This window comes from Erpetoichthys calabaricus, chromosome 9, assembly GCF_900747795.2.
Source record: "Erpetoichthys calabaricus chromosome 9, fErpCal1.3, whole genome shotgun sequence".
NCBI lineage: Eukaryota > Metazoa > Chordata > Cladistia > Polypteriformes > Polypteridae > Erpetoichthys > Erpetoichthys calabaricus.
Window position 1 is genome coordinate 65,607,113 of NC_041402.2, and position 17,598 is coordinate 65,624,710.

At 35.4% G+C, this 17,598-nt stretch overlaps 1 protein-coding gene across 1 annotated transcript in view; it reads right to left on the reverse strand.

Annotated features, from left to right (window-relative positions):
- Positions 1 to 522: 522 nt before the first annotated feature.
- The window catches only part of tshz3b (teashirt zinc finger homeobox 3b), a 95,841-nt gene continuing 78,765 nt past the window's right edge, over positions 523 to 17,598 (reverse strand). The window contains exon 3 of the mRNA XM_028809675.2: positions 523 to 4,989. Coding sequence (XP_028665508.1) covers positions 1,784 to 4,989 — 3,206 coding nt within the window. The 3' untranslated portion in view covers positions 523 to 1,783. The remainder of the gene's footprint in view (positions 4,990 to 17,598) is intronic.

Genomic DNA, 17,598 nt, shown 5'->3' on the forward strand with positions numbered 1-17,598 from the left:
ATATATATAATATATATATATATATATATACACACATACACACACGCACATTTATGTATACACACACACAAACACACACACGCAAACATACATTTATAGATATATGTATGTACAGTATATCTAAAATACAACTGTTTGTTACAAGTAAGAAATGAATGCTCAACAAAAAAAAATGATAGTGTAGATGTACACAGTAACAAAAATTCCAGGTTAAAAATATAATAATAATTAAAAAGAGTCCCTGACTGTAGGCACCGTATCCCAAAGCATTAAGGTACCTCTCCTCTAAAGTGCGTAGCTTTGGATTTAGTGTCCTTTGAATTTGCACAGGCTCTGCACTTTCAATAGCAAAGTTCGCATGAAACATCAGTGATTAATGTGCGAAGTGCTGGCAACTGCCAGTGGTTGGCAGATGAAGGAACCCACTCAAGCTCTCGTCAGAGAGACAAGGAATACAATTTAATTTTAATGTGCTCATTAGCCATAGCACATTGCAGACATAATTGTGAACTCGACACAAAATTATTGCAAAAAACATTTTAATGCTGCAGTAGAAAAAAGGTTATATGAAGTCATATAATGAGTGCTTCATTGTCAACAACAAAAACAGGGCACAGAGTGCATAACCGTGTCTGTGCTGTTTACATGCCAATATTTTATACATAGATTCTCAAATGGTGTCAGCTGTCAGTTACTTCTGCAAATTAACTGCCAAAAACATAGCAGAACAGAGTCACTCAGTGTGCTGGTAACCAAGGGTTACCTTTCATATGCCTAAAGATATGGAATCATGGGAGAATAATTAGGCAGAACAAAAAGTTACCAATCAAGAAGGCATTCTACAATATGAAATAACAACCAAGGGTGCTTATAAATAAGAGGTTACATCATGGAATGCCATAAAACTTTAAAAAGTAATGCAGTTTTGTACAGACTCTTCTTTATAGCTTTTTAATTTTTTTTTCAAGAAATACAGTACAATTTGTACTAGAGGTTTAACCCTTTGAGCATGAGGCTGATTCAAAGTTTAAAAACAAATTTATTGGCTTAAATAAATCATTTTACAAAAAAAAAAGTTGAAAAAATCTGTTGTGCAAACAAATATAATGAATGTTTTTATACTGAGCTCCATCAAGTTTAGAGCCAATTTTGATTAAAAGAAAAGGCCCCTGACATAGTTAATAAATTGTAACCGGTTACAATTCTGGTTTTATTTATCTATGCAATACATACAATAATATTGGTACAAAGACAGTATTTTATATTAGGAAATGTATAACTAATAGTGGATTGTTTTGGTCAGATGCGTCTCTTTCTCACCAATAATGGACATAAAACATCTTTTCTCAAGATTTTGGTTTTGCAAATGAACACAGAAGTGCCTAGCTGTACTCAGAGGGTTAAATGGCAAAGGCTGATACCAGCACACTTAGGTCACATAAAAAAGTGCACCAGATTTAGTTATAAATGCTTAACTAAACTGTCCATTAACGCATGCAGCTTAATGCATCTAAAGGATGCGCAAAAACTAAATCCAATTTACACAAATTCCAAACACATACCACTTCATATTTTTATAACCTTCATATTTAACCAGTAACAACAGCTGATTATGCACCTCTATATTAAACACTGTACAATTATAAAATAAAATAATAATAAAAAATAAACCAAAAAACAGAGCACTTTCTCTGAAGTTATAGCAGTGGTGTGTGCAGAAATGAAGCAGTAGCTTTATGCAATCTCTTTAAGTCCCCTTAACATATGTTCATGAAGGCCAGTGCTACTGCTTCTCAAGCTCACACACGTACATGAGGTGATCCTCTGGGGATTTTCCATGCGTTTTGCTGAGATGCAGCTTGACTGCGTGCTTGCTTGCAAAAGTCCGGTTGCAAAGCTTACACTGATAGGACGTACCGCTCTCTTCCTCCGGGGAGGAGGCGGCAGTGATGAGTTTTTCTGAGTGGCTTTTTGTCTGTGTGATCTGGCTGTTGATCTGGTCACTAGACAGTTTGGACAAGTCCCGCAACCTAAAGCCCAGATGCGACTCTAGATGGTTGATGTAGGTTGAAGGGGTGCGGATTTGTGAAGCACAGTCATTGCAGAAAAACACTGGGTGACCTGAATCTAGGTTCTTTAGGAATTTTGTTCCACCTGTCCTTCTCAACTGATACTTCACATTGGCTAACCAGTGGCTGATGGTGGTCATAGAGAGACCTGTGAACCTGGAGATGTGCATTCTCTCCTGAGGACTGAGGTCAGACATGATATACTTTCCATCTGAAGTCTGTCTCAAGCTGGCAGCAAACTGGGCTTGGAGGATGAGCAAATGCTGGGGGTTCCAGTTCGACTGACGACCCTTACGTTTCTGGGCTGGAGAGACCTCCTCTGGCTCTTCGATGATAGTGCCATCTACATCTGACTTCTCAGACAGGCTTGTAGGTGTAGAAGATTTTGATGTGTGACTTTCTGTCAGATTCCTCAGCATATCAGAGATATCTGACAAGGCATTCTCGCGTAGCGGAGAGTTTGACATGAATGACATGACTGCAGATGTCTTTGCTGTTGTCACTGCAGATGAAGGAGAAGCAGAAGACGTCGATGTAGATGACAAAAGCGCTGAACCTAAAGAGCAGCTTTTGTCACTCTTGCCTTTCGTCAAATCTATAGGCTGGTCGTTGTTGACATGATAGAAATAACGGTCCAAGTGCTCGTTTTTTTTGGTCTGCATGGGTGGGGTAGCAACGGCAGCTTTTTCTGCTAAGCTGTTGCTCATTTTAAACAGCATGCTCATAGGGTCCAGAGCAGGCAGTGACGGTTTAGCAGCCTTGCCAAGGTGGACATTCATTACTGACTGAAGCGCACTTAAAGGGTTAACAAAAGGTTGCTCTGGAGGGTGGTCTGTGATGATGGCAGTGCTATTACATAAACTAACGGCAGTCATTTTAACAGGCTCGGTCCCATTCTCAACTGAATCTTTTGTAGATATTTCAGTGTTCATGTCTTTGTGTTTGCCAATGACACTTTCAGGGCTTTTTGCACAGGTTTCATTGGGTGAGTCACATGTTATGCGATCGCCAGGCTCGCTGCTACAAGGAGAAGGTGTCATCCCCCTTAGTGGTGATGATTTTACCTCTGGCTCCTTCATTTTCTCCTCCACTTTGGCCACTTTTTCTGTAACTTTTTTCACAAGCTCCTCCATTGCATGGAAATTGTTTTTTGGCAGAGGAGAATTCTGACTGCTGGGTGGGGACACTAAGGGTTGGCTTTTGGTCGGAGACAGAAGCTCACTACCTGTAAACAAGCACTTTAATGGAGAGCTTTTCCCAGAGGAGCCTAAAGACAGCTTCATAATGTTTGGAAGTTGATAGGCAGCATGAATGCTAGGGTAACCTCCCCAGCTAGGGGCTCCATTCTGTGCTTTGTTGATTGCAGATGTGACTGTGTTTTCCAGTGACTTAAGGATATCAAAACCACCTTTAGGACTCTCCTCAAGATCCTCCTCGGTAAGGTAGTTGTATTTTGATGAGACATCAAACTTCTCTTCTTCCTCATCCTGCTTGTCCTTTTCTTTACTCTTTTCCACACTACAGTCTTCTTCCTTCTCCTCTTTTTTAATTTCAACACACAGTTTAGGGGAAATGCTAGATGGAGTGGCAGCAGGAGGGGTGAAGGTTGTGGCTGCTAAAGGTACTGACTGCACTTTTTCTTCTACTGGAGTGACAGCCACTGGAGTTATGGGTACTTCAACGATGGGTTTCCCTTTTTTGATTGCTGAGTTGGTCACTTTAATGAAATGCCCAGTAACCATCATATGAGCAGTCAGTTCTTGAAGTGTATCATGAGAACTACCACACTCCATACATTTTAGAATCTGCGATTTACGAGATTCAAACTGCCAAGCATAGCTGGCACCATTCTGGTGGCCATACCGATTGTTTGGAGTGATGTAAGGGTTGGACGCTTTCTGAAAAACATCATTCGGGTCAGACAGGGATGGCTTAGGTGTCCCTGCCGAAGAATCCGGAGAGCTTGGAAGGTCAAGCTCAATGGGTGCTCTTTTCCGTGTGGAGGATATAATTTTTGCTGCCACAGGGGTTACAGGCTCTTTTAGAGGCACTTTCTGGTAGTGTTTTGTCTTGATCATATGAACGCTAAGGTCTTGCAAAGATTCAAAGGAATGTCCACAGTACATACACTTCAAAACTTTCTGTGCATCTTCTTTCCCTTCCATCTCCAGCAGAGAACGTTTCCTGGGCTTGGACCAGCGTTTAGGATTGTTGTTATCTGTCTCATGGTTATCGTCACGATAATGTCCTGTTTCATTCATATGAACGGTTAGTTCAACCAGAGTGTCATAGGCTGCACTGCAGTCCTTGCAGCGGAATTTGCTGGCCCCAGTAAAAATGGAGCCGTAAAGCTTGTTGCTTTGTCGGTAAAGCTGGACTGTACTGAAAAGGCTGGGTTCTGGGTGAAGCCTGTTCTGAGACACCTGTTGCAATGTCTTAGCTATGGCAGACTGATGCCAGTCAAAACTGCTGCCACCACAACTGCTGCTGCTGCTGCTACTGCTGCTACTACTACTGCCCTGTGGCTTTTCGTTTGAAGTCTGACTGAGATTTAGGTTAAGGGTTGACCAGTAAGAGTTGGTTAAAAAGCTATTGTAGATTGCTTTCATTTGTTCCAAGCTGTCTGGGACGCTAGTTTCTTCATTCTGCACGGGTGTTTCTTTGATTTCCTCCTCATTTTTTACTGAGGCACTCTCAAAGTCTGACATGCGGTCACTAGCCTCACTAAGGTGAGATTCACTGTCCATTTCATGGCTGGAAAACTCTGCTACTGGGGAATCTTGGTAGCTTTGCTTATCTTTAGGAAATTCTTTTTCAGCACACATAAACTTGACTGGTGGTTCTTCGTCCACAGCCAACTCATCTGGATCGACATCTTCATCTACCAGAGCTGCTGCCTTTAGCTCATCCGGAACATAGGCTGAAAAAAATTAAGAAACAAACCGTGTTAATATATAGCAAGTGACTTGAGCCCTCACAATTTTTAAATGTACAATTCATAAACTGAAATGCCAAGGACTAAACCACGATTAAAAATGCAAAAACAAAAAGACACACAACAGTACATTTAATTAGCCTTGTTCAAATGATACTAAATATAATTCATAACACTTGTAAAACTGAGCTAAAATCTTAATCCATCCCACTAATCAAAAGGCTGCCTCATTCAAGGTTAGCAGCTTCTCTTGGAAGGTTTATCCTTGCGAAGTAGCATAAAGTTTAGTGATTTTTTTTTTCTTTTGCAGAAAAAAAACCTCTCTTCAAACATAATTTGCCACCTTATTCTTCTCAAGGGGCAACAGCTTGAAATTAAAACTAAATTTGAAATTAATGAAGCACATTCTGGAGGTGGCATTCATTTCTAAAGTAATAAATTACTTGTATCAACCTCAGAGACAGCAGTTCCTGTCTGTCAATTAATATGTCTTATGCTTCTCCTACCTCTAATGCATTTCTTAACAGACAGATTCACAATTTAAATTAAGCATGCATTTTCACTCATTACACTTCTTGAGCTCAATTTTTTTGTATAAAACGAATGTATATAAATTTCAGTAACAAATATGCCGACCATATGCATTTGCATCAATTACAAAAATTAAAATATTTCTATTTCTCTTCTGTTCTTGTATTAATTCATTTATATTTTCCATGGAAACACAAATGACTCTAAAGGACTTAATGACTATTTACCTTTCCTTTTACAACTGCTAGCTGACAAACATTTGATTCATTCAAATTAAAGCCCTTCTACAGCAGAAGCCCCATTAAATAAAGCCCAGCATGTCTGGGAGCAGTTGTAGAATGACATTAAAAATGCTATCCAAGACACCATTTTATATATATTATCATTCTATCCTGCCATTTTCTGAATTTGTTTTTTTTCTTTCATTACAGGCCTGGTGGGAGCCAAAGCCTATTTTGGCAGCATTGCTTGAAATGAAGGAGAGGAATCAGAATAAGACGGTACTCCATTGCAAGGCTCATTCATACATAAAAGTCAACTTATTCATAGTGGGCCAGTTTAGAGACACCAATTAATCTAATATCTTTGTGATGTGTCAGAAACCTAGAGAACAACCATGAAGACATTGGAATAAAGGCACTGACCGTTGCTATGAGTCTGTTAGACAGCATTACTAATCACTGTTGCACCATTATGCTTGTTTGCATAGCTATAAATATTCTCCATTTGGACCAACGGCAAATTAAGTGGATTGTCCAGGGACACACAGAAAGATTGGGTCTGAAAGAATCCAGAAACCTTATGGTTTACAGTCCAACACCCTAGTCGCTAGCCCGTGCTATACAGACAGTGAAGCTATTTTAAACCAATGAGATAGGATACAATTAATAACTTTAGTTACAGAGATTGATGCCTTTGCTATGCATGATATTGAGTAGCATAGCACAACCTCCTTCATATATTTTCCAACTGTAATCAATATTCATATAAAATGTACAGCAGGATCGAAAGATATTTTTGATAGTCTGCATATCTGCTCAGTACCAGTCATCACCATATATTGAGCATGCTTGTGCACACAAGCATATACAATACAGTATATACAACATACTTACTGAGGACATACAGTATGTGTATTGTTGCATTATATAAGAAAATATATTTTAATATATTTTGAATTGCTAAATATTAATTTGCTTCAGAAACTAATACTGCCTATCTGATCAACTCTTCCTGATTGCCATATATTTAAATACGTAAAAACAAAACACACTGAAGAAATATCTATTGTCAACAGATAAAGATCATTGAAAGACTTTTTGATAGATGATGGACTAGTCATCACTGAAACAGACCTGAAACAGGAGTCTACAGTCATGATAAAGAAAATGCATCAGTGTATGTTTTAAATGTTTTTAAAGCTTTCAGCTTGTCTATTACATTGTTGACATAACCCTTAATCTGGGTTAGACTAGCTTGGATAACTGGTGGATGCATGGATGAATGAGCATTCTATCTGGAATTTAAAAAGCTTAATTTTATAATATAATATGGAAGAGGCTAGCAAATCATGCCTTTTGGTAAGCATGTGAAAAATCTTAATATATGGTAGTACTTAAATTATGAGGGACATATGCTTAATAGTAATACGATATACAATACAAATTTCATTTAATTTCGATATGAAAAACAAAAAACACAAATATTCTTACAATTCCTAATCTTTTAACTAAAACACTCATTGTCTAAAGACCGTGTTTCAGTGTTAATGGCGTTGGTGCCAAACTTTATGCCACTTCTCAGCATGGCATTCATGGATCTCTAGAGAAAACACCTACCAATTTGAAAGAGTTTCCGTGAACACAGTGTGGTTTTCTGTATCATCCAAAAACATTATAATGCACTACAAATTTCATTTAAAGAGACAAGCTTCTATTAAATAGGAAGTTGGATTTTCAAGCATGTAAAAAATAAGAAAGGCCAGTAAAGGAATAAAAAGAAATAGAAATGATTACCAGGAATTTAAATGTAATCATCTGCCACCTCCCAAGACTATGGCTGGCCATGCGCGCATTACCTCCTGCTTCTACTAAGGTTATGAAATGTAAATGATACCCTGAATAACATGGCCTTCAGTTTTGTTACTAAAGTAAATGATGTCCATATTTAAAAAGGGACTAGTTAAACATATTGGGCACAGCTAAAAATTATGTGAACATCACATAGGTACGGTCACCATAAATACGTATCTGAAAACAAAACATTTGTGCCAAACTTATCATAGGGTATTATGATTGTAAAGTATTTTGTTCAGGAACCAACAAATAAATAAATAAAAAAAGGCAGACTAAGACTACTCTTTCCTGTGAAGTGTCATTATATTCTTTCTGCATCTGTGGCTACATAAGTACTCTTCAAAGCAAACCCAGTAACAAGGTGATATAAAAACCATAACGCACTTTAGAGATTAATACTGTTCTGTCCTATTATAATATTTTTCTGAAGTAATGAAAATTTCTAATTGCTTTACCAAATTGCTTGTTTCAGATGCACAACACTCACTGCATTTGTTCGATCAAAGAATGAAAAACTAAATGGTACGAGTTTGTCATAGTAGAGAAATGCTTCTAGGCATAATTTTCAAAGACAAAATTTTAGGAAGCACATGCAACTTATGTAAATCCCTAAAAGAGAAAATAAAAAAGTACTTGAAATTTGGGTGATTGCAACACCACCCCGATTTAGCCACTCAGCATAAATGTACCTCCCTGCATAATAATCATCATCTCCACATTTCTACCGTAACTTCAAATGTAACACCATCATCATGGCTATTTTTATACAGTAATTAAAATTTTGTGAGCACCCTCAAATTGCAGTCTAGTTGCTTGTTATTTTTGACACCTGGCATTCAGTTGATGAAGTGGATAGAATTAGTACTCCATTAGTCAACTACAAGATTAGCTTGGGAAAAAAATACTAAACAATTGGACAGTTTACATTCACAGCGATGATGTGCAGTTGGGCGAGTTTCAGACTACCATTTTCAAGCCAACTGAACGCCAAGCTCATGTCTGTCTGTATGTGCTCTGTGCACAGCAGTGGAGAGTTTCATCAAGACAGCCCTCACACTAGTATGGCGAAATGAGCTAAATGAGTGGATTAACTTCAGATCACACAGATAATAATGATTTAAAAAAAAATAAAATAACATAGAGAGGCCATCACAAAACCCAGACCTTTGGCAATACATTGAATTGTCTTCATGAAAGAACATACGTCTTTGAGAATTCAGTTTTTTAATTATTTTATATTTAGTTTTATTGTGTCTCTCACTTTGTCTTCTCCTGGTAAATATCTGTACTGAAAGATTGATGGAATGAGTAATATTTTGCTGTTTTTTTACTTATAAAGGAAAAAATCAGTGTATTACATTAATTGCACAAACAATGAACATAGCTACAGACATCTCACTTCCCTATAGGTTTTTATTTAATTTAATTATTATTTTTTAAATATTTTGCCACCACACATGGACATACAGCTTATACCTCTTCAGCAGTTTCATGACAATGCCACATTGGGGTTGGATTTTACGTTTGACCGTGCACCCCCCCACCCCACCCCCTAGGTCCCCCAAATATATTTTATGACACTTCTGGAAGATTGATTGTAGACAGAATTATGATGTAATCTCTTACCCCAATCAATTCCTGACTATGCACATACACATGTCTGAAAATGGCACATTTTTTAATCTGGGGCTAAGCATTAAAAATGCTGAATGATCTTGTTTTTCATAACACAAACCACAAAAAAGTAGCTAAGAGTAGGGGATCACTTAAAAAAATTAATAAGAAAGAAAAGACAAGAAAAAATAATGGTATAATGTGCACCCATTATATATTTCATTGACCTTGGCAACAATAAGACTTCACCTGCATTAACAGACTCATTTGCTAAAGTCATCTCACTGTTCTTAATTTACACCTCTCCATTCCCAGCTTTTGCTTGGTATTTATGTATCATAAACTTCACAGTTGCTGTTGTTGTCCGCTTGTGTCATTCTACTGCTGTAAAGAAGTCAATTCATTCTTTATACAAAACCGTCTATACTTAGCTCTCTGTTAATATCATCATCGTCCCTGCCAGCCTTTGTCACAGCATTGCAGCGTGAAAACAAACCAATACCTTCTTCATTATGTTCCATCCTTTGCTCTTGATAAATATTATCATTATTGTCCTTATTAGGTTTTGTCAGTTAAATTTACAAATGAATGTGTTTTTGGCCCTTTGTAACAAATGAAGCAACATAATGGTATCTCTAGATCTACTGACGAGACACTTGTTTATTATTGATTTGCTTCATTTTTCAGAATACTTCAAAGCATGCAGGTAAACATCCAAATACAAATGAGGCTATTTGAAGATTCTTCTTAAGCAAAACTAATTCTTAACATTACTTGATTTTGCTTTTTCTTCACTATTATAAACATAATGCTGCATAGTGATGTAAGATAATAAAGTAAAAACACTCTTTATCCTTTAGCATTTGCTATATGCCCTTTTCTACTGGGTGGCACTTTCAAAAGTTGGGGCAGTAAATAAAGACATTTCTTTTTGTGTCAGTGGCAAAAGAAAATATTTAACAATATAGTATTTACAGTATGTTTATATGTCCTATATCATGCCTTTCCTATCTATCTATCTATCTATCTATCTATCTATCTATCTATCTATCTATCTATCTATCTATCTATCTATCTATCTATCTATCTATCTATCTATCTATCTATCTATCTATCTATCTATCTACATTTATTCAACAGAGAAGTCTTTCTGAACTCTCTAAATTTTGCCCAACAGTTTTTGACACTTGATAATTTCAGCGCCTACATGATAACGTGAAACGAAGTATACTACTTCTAAATAATGGACCAAGGCCAGCATCTATCAGCATTTAGTTTTCTGTCTAAGTATTTCTACATTATTTTTGTGCAGCACTGGTTCAAAGCTAAATTAACGTCTTCTCTACAATATTTTTGCACATATGGACCCTTCATGTATAAAGCAGAAGCTCCGAAAAAAGCAGCTGCAAACCCATTTTAAATGTCTGATACAAAGACTTTCCGCAGCAATTTTCCACTCTGAACGAAAACAAATCACATCTTTGCCTATGGTTATAAATAAACTAACCCATGTACAACAGGTTTTTTTTTTCTTAAACTTGATTCCATATGTTTTTAATGAGTGACTCTAATAAGTAAAATATGACTGAAATAAAACTTGAAATGAAATTCATTAAAAGTTGCACATTTCTTCCAAATGTTCCAACGGGGGTAGAATTAAACAACAGAGATTTAAAGGAACATTTTACCAAAAAGTGCATGGCCCTATAAACACTCTGATATTCATTTAGAAAAGGGAAGTAAAAGGAAAATAAATAATTGTGTGTAGACTGTCTGTCCAATGACAGTTACTGCAGTAGGTGAAGACGTTAAAAAATCTGTAAGCATTTTATGAAAGTCTTGATAAATTAGACTTCTAAGCATCTCTGTATTCACTGGATTTCCTGAGAGATTTGATTCTGATGCTTGATAAAAGATAGCTCCTTAGTCAGTATAATATTTGAACGCTACTGACCATCTGTTCTTGATCTAGCAGAACAAGAAACACTGAAGAATGAAGAGGATTACTGATGTGTCCATATTTCCGCTTTAGGCTGCTTGCATCTGGGTTTATATCAGAAACAACATAACAAAAATCATCACAATAATCAGCTGCATAAATCAAGCTACACCAATTGCTATATAACATATTACTTTGAAAAAATTTTAATGTTAGATGGCCAAGCATAATGGTCTACAAGATACTGTTTTTCTTAAGTTGAATTGTTTTATTTACCCATAAAATCAAGGTTGCTGAATAGTAAACAATGTAGATTTGCACACTTATAAAACGTGTGTATTTTTTTTTCGACACTTGAGATTAGTTGTCACGTGATTTTATCAAACATATTTATATAATCAAGGTAAATACTTCATAGTTTAACGAATTATTATTATTCAACCACTCCTGAATTAAGAGTATAAACTTTGATCCATTTGCAAGGCGTCTTAATCTTGATCGACATGTCCAGTTTCGAACCCGGTAAAATCCCATGGGGTGACAGCCACTTTGAAAAAAGTTCAATATTTTTTTGATGACTTCTCTAAAGCCTAAGATTCATTCAAAAAACAAAATCAGCATTGGACTAAAGTTGATACTGCACTTTAAAAAGCTTCATAAAAATATAAACTTTTGGTACTGTAGACCCAACAGCTCAGACTTTGTATCATATAGGGAAGCACTGCTGAAAAATTTTTTAAATCAGTGTTATAATTGTGGAGCTGTGTCATGTTGCACATTGCTCTTTGCATTACTATTTTATATTTTGCTTGCTTTTTTTTTTTTTTTAAGACTGTATCTTTCAAAACTAAGCCTTACCAAAATTAAATTGGTTATTTATGATCCTGGGTGGATACAGTATAGAACAGCAGGATTTAGGAGCCACACCACTGCTAATATTCTTTTACAAGCAACTATGGACTTTACATTCAGACCAAACTACTTTCTGTCTGTGGAGAAAATTGGCTAACTTTTAATAGGTTTTTCCTATAATGCAAAGGCTTTCTCCTGAACGTGGACTGTAGGCTGATTGACCATTTTGAACTGGCCCAGTTGGTTTGTGCATTGTAACCTCTGTTTCTGGAACCAGATAAGCTCCATGTGACCATTTATTAGATTAAATTGATTAACAAAATGAGTGGGTCTATACTGTATTTGGGTTTTTAAAAAAAAGAGTCTGACATAGAATTTCAGTCGCCAGCTCTATACTGAAATTTACTGATGCTTTATTTACAGTTAGGTTTGTTTATTGTTATTATTAGTTTCATTACCTGTAATAACGAATAACTCAAGTTCACATATTCAAGGGAAACTTCTGCTCACATATGAAAATAATATTGTAGAAAAACATCTGCAAAACTATTTTAAAAATGTAAGAATATTAGACTAATTTCTACATTAACATTTTCAAATGTTTAGGTCAATGTAGAAATTGTATAAAGAAAAAATAATAGCTTTATCTGGTTATTATTGTCAAGTATTACTATTTGGTATCTAGTTACTAGGGTGATTCAAAACAAACCTAACAGATTCAAACTCTCCAGTAGGCATGTTTTATTCTTTATCATATTTATAACAATCACACAAAATTTTAACAAAGATAAACAACATTTAGAGGTCTCTCCATTTGGTAGTCTTTACATCGTCTCACATAAATAGCAGATAACTGTTCCACACTTGTAGGTCTACAACATCAGCACTGTCTTTGATGAAGTTGGAGTATTCCTACAATGGTTTGTAACCAACCAACAACTAAACAGTTTTAGTTTCTTGTCCTTTGTCAGAATGTCATTGTACTTTTCAATGAGACTTATTCCTCTATCAGCTACATCATTCACTACTGTCATGTGTGCCGGCAGTTCAAAAAATTCATTGAAGATCGGATCATCTGCCCAATTTTCTGGTGTTTTTTTGAGAAACGACTAAGACCTTTCTTTGCTATTTTCCATAAGGACATCAAAGAAGGATATTATTCTTTCAGTTACCAGATCGTCCGACATCCACTGTTCAGATTCATTTGCTATCTTAAGACATCAAGGAATGTCTGTTAACAGTGGCTAATGCAGGCTTTGCACCATATTTCCCTTTGTTTGTGCTGAGACTGTGTCATCAAAAAGGCTTGAAACAAAAACTCCTTCTTACTACTAGAATGCTCTTAATATGCCTACTTAATAGTAGAATGTTTTGGAAACTTCCACTTACTACTAGAATGTTCTGGGAACTCCAGCTTTCTATTAGACTGTTGTTTAAATTTTTATTTTTTACTCTTTATTAAATCAATCAGCCAGTTAAAAACCGCATGCTAGAATACCTGTATGTATGCAGCAACAATACAGGTAAAATATTCAGAATGGAGTGACCTATATATGTTTCACATTCAGGTCAAAATTTCACAGGTAAAAAAGCTATCTCTACTGGAAAAAAATAAGCCTTGTGAAGAAATGATTGTATAAAAGTCAACTGTTTGCACTGGTCTGTGGAACACCCTAAAATAAATATGCTCAAAAAAAGAACAGGAAAGAAGGTTAGAAACACATCATCTGGACTGCGTGGCCTTCACTTACCCCACTGTGATATATATATATATATATATATATATATATATATATATATATACACACACATATATTTTAGCTAAACATAAGCATACAGATAAACATATGAATATGGCTATTTTTAAAGAAATGAGTAACAGTCAACATTTGATACAGACCTTGGTTAAAAGAGATATTTTAAAAGAAAACAAAGTTATTGCTGAAAATAAATGCGTGCCTAATTATTTTCTGTTAGAAATATGGTAAAAGCAATAAAATTCCGAGTTTTTTAATAAGGAAAGCTGCTGCCTTACTAAAATAATGGCAATGGGTACCTGGGAAATCACTTATATAATAATTAAGATTAATCTGTAGACCTTAATAAATGCAAAGTCAATTTCACTGCTGGCACATGTTTTACAGTAAAACAGGGTTAGAGGCTGATTGCACATTTGTTTCAGTCAGGTGGGAAGGGGGGTGGGGGGGTTGTGGTTTGTGGAAGGTAGATTAAATGTATAGCCCCATGGTGAAGGATTGCATTTAAAAAAATGATTGAATCTGCTATATATAGAAGCAGTACATGCATTTATAATTTAAGACACCTCTTACTAATATGTCAGTAACCGCAATGTAGAATTATTTCAGAGAAAATGGTTTGTAGCCTTAAGCTGATAGTCTTTACAGTCTAGTTTCTAGGATATAACACAGAAACTACATATGCATACACACACACACGCACACAAGCATGCTTTACAGAACCGAGTTGTACCTTGTCTTACTTTAACTTCTTACTATCATGACCTGTATTAATGAAGTTAATTGAATTTTAGATCAATAATACTTAATTATTACAATTTGGCATTTGCAGACATATGACGAAAGGACTAGAAGTGTTTTTGACTTTACAGCCAGAAGAACAAGCCATTACTGCCCAAGGGGGTTCGTACAGGCTTTCCATTGATCCCAGTGCAATCTCATCGACCTCATCCTCTGATGAATGTGGGCTCTTCACGGCTGCAAGCAAATGCTCTATGAGACTACTCTAACCCTTGTCATTGGCCACATCTATCTGTGCAGAAACCGTAAAAAAAAGCATTGAGATCATCTGATATAAAGGCATCAGGAGCCAGACACTATATAAAAAAGAAATCAATAAATAAAATGCCTAATGGTGCTGCTATTTAAAAACTGTACGAAGGGTAATAAAATACTATTAATAATTTGTAGCAAAGATGGTTTTGCAGACTTTTAGCTTTGTCCTCCTCTGCTGTTTGCTGTTCAAATATCAACACTTCATACCAATATCTCAGTCTGCTAGTGGTTTCTGTGGGTTCGCAGTCACGGTAAAGACAGAAAGTTTTAGGAGTTAAGACATTTGCTCACTATCAAAGCTATATTGAGACATTTAAACATTGTATATACTGCAAATCACATTTGCTGTACATTGATAAAGGGAGAATGGTACATAAACTGTGATTGTTTTTCAAACCATTTTTTAAGTGCACTGTGGAAAAAATGGCATAAAAAAGCACACAGTTACAGAGGTTGCTTGGGGAAGTAACTATGCTAATATCTGAAAGAAGCAAAAGGATGAAAGTAGGTATTGGGGTTTAATAAAATCGATAGATAGATAGATAGATAGATAGATAGATAGATAGATAGATAGATAGATAGATAGATAGATAGATAGATAGATAGATAGATAGATAGATAGATAGATAGATAATATTGATCCCAAGTGGAACTACAGATGTGTAAGAATAATTGCTGCCACTGGTACTGGTCATAAAATCATATTGTTAAGGCTTTAAGTAGTCTCTGACTAAACAAGCAATACCAAACAGAGGGTACTAAGAACTTCACACAGACAGGCTGAAAAAGAGAGTGAGGATAAGCAAGTCCATAGGTGAGCACAACTGTTTTAGTCATTAAGAGCCACAAGACATACCAAGTGGCATAACTTAATGGAACTAAGCATTAACTGCATTGAGCCACAGAACACAAACAGCAAAGAGCCCAACACAGAAAGGCACATTTAAATGAGTCCACTGCTAAGATTCAACTATACAGAGTTGTATCAGACCAAAAAGGCCAGTTAGGGAATGAGAAGTGTGCAGCACAGTTATACTGTTACTTCATAGTGGACTTTCAATTTCTTTCCTTTTTAGTGCAGTTTTTACCTGACAATATAATTTATTTTTGTATCCCATAAAAAATGCCTTCACAGATGTCATCAAAACAATGTAGTTTGCACTTCTCATAACATATCGAGTGATTATTAGTGAGCAATTTTAATAAATAATTATGTAACAAAAAGCCAACAGTTGTCAGCATAATAATTCATTACCTTTTTTATTAGCTTTAGTTAAACATCTTCAAGAATATGTATCCAATGACTTTCTGAAGTTACCAATTCCTGGTTGAAGAGTAGAGGAGATAATTCTGAAAACATTTTCAGCAACAAAGCTTTGTCGAAGCCTCTGTCCGTTGGAAAGTGCATTCACTCAAAAGCATTTACAGATACCATTTAATTTAACATACATGTCACTAGGATGTGGGAGGAAGCTGATGTACCCAGAAAAAACCCCACAGGACTACAGTGAGAACATGTAATCTACACAGAGACAGTGGATGGATTGGGTATCAAGACAAGGACCCCAGCCAGCTGTAATAAACACTAAGCCACTATTGACCCCACTAAAATAATATCTGACACAGATAGATAGATAGATAGATAGATAGATAGATAGATAGATAGATAGATAGATAGATAGATAGATAGATAGATAGATAGATAGATAGATAGATAGATAGATAGATAGATAGATAGATAGATATTATTTTAATTGAAAGATATTCATAGTAATGTCCAGTCTCAAAATATACAGAATAAAAATTATAGTGTGAGAAAAGCAACAGCTAAAAGAACAGAAAGTTCTCAGATTATACAAGTAGCTACTTTCTGGTTCAAGTATTACTTTGTCCTCTTATACATTTGAACATTAAGATTTTAAAGGAGATGGGTCTGTTGCAAATGAGCAGATTCACATTTTCTAAATATGCATACTCTGAGACCTTAGTATTTACATTATTATAGATTTAGCTTATTTGAGGGCTCAGATCATTTCTACTGCTGTATCCTGATAAGGAGGCTTTATGTAAAAACATTAAAGAAATGTGTATGCATTTTCAATCACGGATGATAAATACATTTGATATATAGTATATGGTTTTCATTTTTTCACTGTAGGTAATACCTCTGTTATGAAAAATGCTTAAGCATTCATCAAATCCTTCAATGAACAATAAATTAATAAAAAGGAAGTGTATTTTGGTGAAATCTTTAAGAAATAATATCAAATAAATAAAAAAGATTTGAAAGAAATCTGATATATGTTAAAAAAGGTATTGTTAAAGGAATCAACCTCAAAAATGAGATTATGTTTCTTGATGTCAAATAAATAAAAAAATAAAATAAAGATGCTTCATCCAAAAAAAGGGGACTAACATAAGCAGAAGAAAGAAGAAAGACCTGTATTTCAGTTTTAAATTAAATCATTTGCAAAAAGAGAATAGTAATGCCCAAAGTTTCCCAGTTTTTTTGGAAATATATCTGTTTACTAAATTTGCAAGATACTAAGGTATACTAGACAGACCATTTAAATATGTTGCCCTCCTTATATCAGAGTCCTAAACCTAAATCTTATAGATGCAGGGCATTATATACACAGGGAAGAATATTTCCAATGTTAGCTGACCATTTAAACATTTGAAGCACCAAACAGAATGTATTGAGATTAAGCAATATAACAAGGTCTGAAATACTGACAAAATAAGTAGCAGAGAAGAAACATCAACTGTA